The 8,182-nt window shown below is 40.8% G+C and overlaps 1 protein-coding gene across 1 annotated transcript; it reads left to right on the top strand.

The window, feature by feature from the left end:
* The first annotated feature begins 6,904 nt into the window (after positions 1-6,904).
* Positions 6,905-7,810, top strand: TAS2R16 (taste 2 receptor member 16). Its single transcript, XM_045847954.1, has one exon. The coding sequence runs from the start codon at positions 6,905-6,907 to the stop codon at positions 7,808-7,810; it is 906 nt and encodes a 301-aa protein (XP_045703910.1).
* The last annotated feature ends 372 nt before the right edge of the window (positions 7,811-8,182 follow it).

The raw sequence follows: 8,182 nt of genomic DNA on the forward strand, positions 1-8,182 counted from the left end.
AAACATGGATTGGTTGCCTCCTATACACACCCCTGACCTGGGTCGAACCTGAAATGTAGGTAGTTGCCCTGACTGGAAATTGAACCCGTAACCTTCTGGTATATGGGACAATGATCCAATCAACTGAGCCACTTGGCCAAGGCAAATATTCTTTTTAAAATGCTTACTGTTTGTGTGTCGTTGCTACATGAAAAAGAGAAATTCTGTTATTGAATAGCAGTAACACAAGGAAGAAAACGAGATTGACTAATTGGGGAACATCTGCACCCACTGTTCATGTGTTTGTTGTTTGTTTGTTTGTTTGTTTGTTTGTTTTTGGAAAAATCTGGGATTATTTAACAAGGCTCAAAGGCACACAACCCCATGACCTGGCTGTGGGGAAGGAATTCTGTTTTGCAGGAAAAGATGCCGTGAAGAAGAAGGCAGGTGAACAAACCATGCTGTTCATTTTGGGGTGAGGATGAAATAGGTTTTCTCCAAGTCTTCAAAAATGGACGCAATCTTCCTCCACAGAACAAATGTGTACCAGGAAAAATGAGATTGAGTCACAGACTGAAGAGAAGAAAGGAGCTTCTATGTAGAAAGCAAGAATAGGTTTGTTACCTCCAAAGCTGGATTATCTCTGGATTTATATAACACGGGGAAGCTGAAAGCGGTATATAGAGTATAAATCTTCATAGGATCTTTAAGGAGGACAGCTGTGTTTAGAGGCTATAGATTTTGTCTAATGTGCAGGCTTTAATGCTATTAGATAACTATAATACATATAGAGTTGGTGAATGCTTTGAAATATTGAAATATATAGCATTGAACATTTCAGTTGTGGTTACAGAGAAGTTTCACCTTTACTAGCATAATCGATATATCAGATGTTGGGGTGATAGCAGAAATACGTTATGCATATTCACAAATTTGGGAATTCACTAAGAAAGCTCCAGCAAGTTTCATATTGTATGAACAAACCAAGTGACAAAATTATATTTAAGGAAGGCCATTCTCATAGCATGGATTGACAAGTATTTCCTGGAGAAGTGGACCCTCCTGTCATTTCCCAACTGCTAACTGCTTATGAAATTAAGAGCTCACTTCCCTCCCCACTGATGATTTTTAAAGTAAAATATTTAGCAGTTTTGTCATTATCTCCACCCGTGCAGCGATCATCTCCACAGAGGTGGCTCTAAAGCAGTGGATCCAAAACTGAGCTGCACTTAGAATTAGATGGAGTGATTTTTTAAAATCCTGATACCCAGGCTACCCCCCAGACAATTAAGTGACAGTATTGGCAATGAAACCTAGGCTTCAGTTATTGTTTTCATTTTCATTTTATTTTTAAAGCTTTATTGAGGTATTAACATACAAAGAGCTGTGCACATCTAATGTACGCAATGTGATGCGTTTAGACATATAGGAACCTGGCAATACACCATCAAGGTGACAGACATGCAACTCCTCCCAGAGTCTCCCTGTGTTCTTGCTTTTTGTTTTGTTTTGTCTTTGTGCTAAAACACTTAGCATGAGATTTGCCCTCTTAATAAATGTTGAATTTTGCTACTGTTAACATAGTTAACATTTGTTACTGTTAGGACACTGTTAACATAGGCACTATGCTCTATAGCAGATCTCCAGAACTGATTTATCTAGCATAACTGACAATGTATACACATTGAATAACAATTTCCCATTTTCTTCACCACTCAGCCCCTGGCAACCACTATTGTATTCTCTGCTTCTGTGAGTTTGGCTATTTTTGGTAACTCACATAAGTGGAATCATGCAGTAGTCATCCTACTGTGACTAGCTTGTTTCATTTAGCATAATATCCTCAAAGTTATCCCAAATAGGATTTCCTTCTCTCTTAAAGCTGGGTAACATTCCACTGAATGTATACAGTAGTTCCCCCTTACCTGCGACAGCACTTTCCAAGGTTTCAGTAACCTGCAGTAAATTGCAGTCCAAACGATTAAATGTAAAATTCTAGAAATAAACAATTCATGAGTTTTACATAGAATGTCATTCTGAGTAACTGGGTAAAATCTTGCGATGTCCCACTCTGTCCTCCCAGGACCTGACCCATCTCCTTGTGTGCATATCCGCCGCGTGTGCTCCCACCCTTCAGTCACTAGGAGGCGCAGTGTGGGTTATCAGATCAGCTGAGAGATGGCGCCCTGCTTGTGTTCAAGTAATCCTTATTTTTACTTTATAGTGACTCCCAAGTTCGAGTCACTATACCGCCAATTTGAATGTGAAGCCATAAAGTGCTTCCTTTATGTGAAAAGGTGACAGTTCTCGATGTAAGTAAAGAAAAAAACTCATATGCTGAGGTTACTAAAGTCTATGGTGAGAAAAAATCTATGTGTGAAATTGTAAGAAGCAAAGAGTTCTGGCTAGTTTTGCTGTCGCACCTCACACTGCAAGAGTTATAGCCACAGTGAGTGATGTGCTAAGTAAGAGGAAAAAGGCATTACATTTGTGGATGGAAGACATGATGTCATCATGGTTCGACAATCCTCCTGAATTATCGTCAGAAGGTCAACAGCAGTCGGACGCTGAGTCACAATTCCTACGTCATTCACTTCACTTCATCTCATCATGCAGACAGGCCTTATATCATCACTAGATGGGGGACTATAGTACATTAACGCATTTTGAGAGAGGGAGGGAGGTCTCCATATAACTTTTATTGCAGTACATTATCATCTACTTTATTATTACTTATTGTTGTTAATAATTTTCTGTGCCTAATTTATAAATTAAACTTTATCATTAAGTATATGTATGTGTGTGTATATATATGTGTGTGTATATATATGTATATATATGAAAAAATAGTATATACATGGTCCGGTATCATCTGCTTTTTCAGTCTTCTACTTGGGGTCTTGGAAAGTATCACTGACAGGTAAGAGGATATTTCTGTATACCAAATTTATTTATTTTCTTAAATCTCTGAAGGTCAGAGTCTTGAGTGGGTCTCATGAGTCTAAACTGAGATATCGGCAGAGCTCTGTTTCTTCTCTCAAATCTGCTCCTCGCCTTTTCCTGCTTTTGGACGCTGCCTGAATTCTTTGGCTCATGACTCTGATTTCCACTTACATTATTTCATTTCTCTCTGGCTTTCACTTCCCTGCCTTTCTCTTCTAAAGGACCTCTGTGATTGCACTGGGCCCACCCAAATTTTCCAGAATAATCTTCCCATCTCAAGATCCTTAACCAAATCATATCTGCAAAATTTCTTTTGCCACGTAAAGTACCATATCCACAGGTTTGGGGGGTTCAAATGTGAATATTCTGGGGGCTATTATTTTACCTGCAACAGTGTAAATAGGTTACCATGTAATGAAGACATGACCAGAACATTGTTGAATTCACATTTTATTGACTGGGGACCCATTTTACTAGTCCCATTGGTCCAAACACTGATCAATAATGCATGTCCACAGTGTACATCATGGTGTCACAGGTGTGCACAGGTGTGCACAGGTAACCAGGTTCTTAGTGATCAAGGACAAAGAATTGAACCGAACACACAAAGTTTATAGCATAAAGAAAGAGGGGAGGTTTATTAAGTGATAGTACATACCACAGGACACGGGAGTGAGCCAGCTCTGAGCAGAGGAAAAAGGGCCCGTGGGCTGGGGGATTCTATTCTTATAGGGGCAGAAGCCCCCCTGCTAGTCTTTGGCGGGCTTTTCCTGCGCAGGTACAAGGAGTCGGATTTCAAAGCTACTGCGCATGTGTGGTTTCCCATGACTTTCTTGATTGGCTACTGGAGAAGGGAGTCCCACAATGTTATTTCATTATAATGATATTATAATGAATCAGGGGTAGCGCTCAGGCGCATTCTATGATTCAGAGTTATCCCAGAAAACAGGAACAACCCGTCTTAGGGGGTCTTTGTCATGTATAGATGTTTTCTACCTCAGCCCTGCGGGGCCTCTGGAGCTTCCTTTCTGACTACCTCCTGCCTCAATGGGAGTCACTCTCTGAAGTGTCACACATGATGGAAAACATTTGTAATCACCATTGGTCTCATTCAATTTCAACATATTTGTTCAAAGGAAATACCTGAGACACAAGTTTTTCCCTAAAAAATCTAGTTGTCAATTTGGGCATACTTATATTTTAGCATCTTTGCCAATTTTAGTTGTTTGAATAATATATAATCACATGTAATAACAGTATGTATTTCTTTACTATGCTAGTATGCTTGTTTTATGATTTTCAAGGCCCTTACACTTGTAATATAGTAGGACACATGCCTCCCTACTTTGCTCTTCCTGTTCTCATCAATCATTCCACAGATATTTTCTAAGTGCCCCCTGGGTGTTGTAGTGTTCTAGGTGCTGAATCAAGGGACCCCAGTGATGGCTCTGCAGGATTCACATGTACACACAATAAAAGAGCCAGCCTTTGAGCTCTGAACCCCTGGGAACATCAATCACCAGTCTAGGGACTCACTTTGAATGTCTCACATTCAAACTCTCCCAAAGAGAGTATCTGGGTTATGTAACTGGTCACTAACACATAGTGAGTGTCCCTGTGGAGCAGAGCAATGTTGGGCCCTGTCTCAGACTGCAGGCCAACCTTGGAGAAGCTACTTTGCACAGATGCTCATTCCTAGTCAAACTGCTCTGTCTGGTATCCACTCATGAGGGTGGTAGCATGGGAGATGCACTTCGAAGACCCTCAGATGGAAGTGTGGAGCATCACAAGCTTTGTGAGGTTCCTCAGAATGAGGCCTATATTTAGGAAGCAACATGCTTAGCGTATCCAGAAAAAAAAGGCAGATATTAATGCAATTACTGCTTATTTCCCTACTTACCATTATTTCTTATCTTTTACCCTTATTATATCTGGATACAGTTCAACAAATTCACCTTTTAATTGCAAACTATTGTTTTGTCATCTCGTTTTTTAATTTCCTGATTCTTATATTTTATCAGGAATGCAAAGCAGATGCTTTCTAATATTCTGATTCCTAATGTAATTTTCTTTAAACTATGGTTTACCATTGCATCATGAGCTCAGTGGTTTCTTGTTTTATGTCCAAGAATTCTGAACTTTATGCTATCTCACTTCTATTTTTAAATCATTAAAGTCCACCGAGACTTGGTGCTTATCACATACAGCATCAATGACTCTGTCTTCCTCACCAAGTAACAATCATTAGAATTCTCCTCTCATTTTTGAAGTTACTAACTAAATATTTGGTTTCTATCTGGTATAGTTTTTCTGAACTCACTTCCTGAATTTATGCTCTAGCCTGCCTAGATAGCTATGAATTAATTTCTAGGTATTTAGAAGTAATATGCAGTTTGTCTCTTGTCCAAAATAGCACATAAAGTCTACAAATTCACAAGTTTCCCATTTATAGGGACCTTTTTGCCTCTCAGCCGTTCAATTCCCAGCTTCATGTTTCAAGCTGCCCCAAACCAAGAGCTCACTTCCACAAAAGCAACATTGGGTATTCAAAAATGTAGTCCCAGGATCAAGATGGAGAAAGACCTTGCTTCATGGATGTGCTATTGTAGCTGTTTGGGCAACTGGAAACCCAATTTGCATCTGATGAGACTGCAAAGGATCAAAGGGCAAGTGGCCTCAGAAAGCTCAGAGTGCGAACCCTGGCTGCTTCACCAAAGCCCCCTGGATGCTTAGCTTGGGCTCAGGGCTGTGGGGATGGGTCTTTGAGCAGCATGAGCATATGAAGGAGATGGTGCAGCAAAGGCTGTGCTCCACTGCTGGACAGGGAAGCAGCTGACAGGTGCAGTCGCCTCAGCAGGTGGCTCACAGATCAGATCATCCTGCTTCCACTGGGGTCAGACTTCCTTGTGCGCCCCCAGGAGATTCTTCCAGAAATATCTAATGGGCATTTCACAGCAGAGTCCAATTTGACCGAACCAGATTACACCAAAGTCACTGGCATTTGATGTTAACACCATCAATGATTCCATCCATCTCTGCTGGCTGATCAGAGAAAGGGACAAGGAAAATAATGTTTTTTTAAAGTGAGCAAAGCTTTTAGGCTTTTCTATTCAGCAGGTTTAATTCCTAAAAATTGTTTTACTAGTGATAAGGAGGACTTCTTTCAAACCATCTCCAGAAATATGAGCAGTGACAGAAAGAGCCTACCCAGGTTAGAAGAAAACAAAACAGTGATGCTAATGGAACAAGAACAGTTCCCAAAGATATGTAAAGGTGAGTGCTCTGGAACTGAAAGAACAGTAGCGAAGGGTGCCACATGTCGATGGTAGAGAGTGCGATGGGGAAGTGCACTGAGATGAGGGTTCAGGGGGCAGTTATGAAAGTGGTCTGTATTGGAAGGTGATACTTAAAGGTCTGGGCCTCCATCAATTTTATGGGTGGAATCTCAGAGTAAGGATTTTCCTCTGTTACTTTTTTATTGATGCTCATTCTTTGGTTGTAGCATTGACCCTCAGCTACTATGGACGCTGGGGAGACAGGGTTCCTGGAGTTGTCATGATTACAGCTCTCAGCAGAATAGATATATCTCTCCCGCAGTTCAAATTTGAGGTTAAAAGAGTGAAACCATCATTTAAAGAAGATGTGGAAATAAGTTAAAACCACCTCACAGAGATAAAGAGGAAATAAATGGCATGGTTATGAAGTAGGTATTTCTTTTATGGTAATAATCAAATCACCTCAGAGGCAGGAATCCACATTCAAACAACATTTCCCTGCACCCAAACCAGCAAGCAAAACATAAGCAAATCCTACAGATTAGAAAATGGCAAAATTTAAAAAACCAAGGAAAATTTGCATCCTCTGGGAGGTATTTTCTTGCATAAGACAATAGCAAGACTGGTAATGTGTTTCCCACTTGGAAATTATTGCAGAAATCCTGAGTCTGTGTGCAGGAAGATAGGAAGATCTTTGGAATAGAAGGATGATACCCAACCCACTCACTGTTTTCTTCATGATCATCTATTTGCTTGAATCCTTGACCATAATTTTGCAAAGTAGCCTAATTGTTGCAGTGCTGAGCAGAGAGTGGATACAGGTCAAAAGACTGTCACCTGTGGACATGATTTTCATCAGCCTGGGTGTCTGCCGCTTCTGTCAACAGTGGTCATCAGTGCTATTCAATTTTTGCTCCTATTTCAACCCTAGCTCTGTATATTGGTACATGTCAGTCTTCTGGGAATATACTAATACTCTTACATTCTGGTTAACCACCTTGCTTGCTGTCGTCTACTGTGTCAAAATCTCTTCCTTCACCCACCCCATCTTCCTCTGGCTGAGGTGGAGAATTTTGAGGTTGGTTCCCTGGATGTTGCTGGGCTCTCTGCTGATTTCCTGTGTGACAATCGTTTTTTCAACTGTTAGGAATCACAGCAAGATTCAGTTACTCTCCATGATGCAGTCCACTGGAAACAACACTGTGACTGAGAGATTGAAGACCTTTGTGGAAAATATTTTGATATCTCAGCAACTGGTTGTGCTGGCTATTCCTTTCCTCCTGTTCCTGGCCTCCACCGTCCTGCTCATAGTCTCATTGACCCAACACTTGGGGCAGATGCAACATCACCACACTGGCCACAGCAACTCCAGCATGAAAATTCACTCCACTGCCCTGAGGTTTCTTGCCTTCTTCCTCATCGTTTTCACCTCTTACTTTCTGAGCATAATCTTCTGCACTATGCACATCCTATGGGAAATGGAATCCTGGTTCTGGGTTGGGGAAACTATCATCTATGCTATAGTCTCTATTCATTCCACTTCACTAATGCTGAGCAGCCCTAAATTAAAAAAGGGTTTAAAGGTAAGCTGCTGCAGCCTAGAGGCTGCATGAGGCATCAGGTAAAACAAGGCCCCTGAGCAAATGGGAACTTGCATTGATGCAACTAATACCAATAACCAACATTACTCTCAACAATCCCTTATGTGATAGTCATGTACCATAAATGCAACAAGCTTCATTCTCTTCCATTTCCACAGCCATTTATCTGTAAACAATCAATACTTTCTCTATTTTATGCCACTTCTTTCTTTTCCTTTCCATAGCCCCCAGGTTGGCCCCAACTTTCTCATGGCTTCCCCATCTCTCCTTACCCTTCTCTACCTCTGGAGTTTTACTACAAGTGCATTCTACGCAAGACAGCCAAAATCATGGTGTCCATACATCATATTTATTTTATACTTTTCATGACTGCAAATTACTTCC

This window comes from Phyllostomus hastatus, unplaced genomic scaffold (genome assembly GCF_019186645.2).
Source record: "Phyllostomus hastatus isolate PE091 unplaced genomic scaffold, TTU_PhHast_1.1 phas_contig_118, whole genome shotgun sequence".
In the NCBI taxonomy this organism is placed as follows: domain Eukaryota; kingdom Metazoa; phylum Chordata; class Mammalia; order Chiroptera; family Phyllostomidae; genus Phyllostomus; species Phyllostomus hastatus.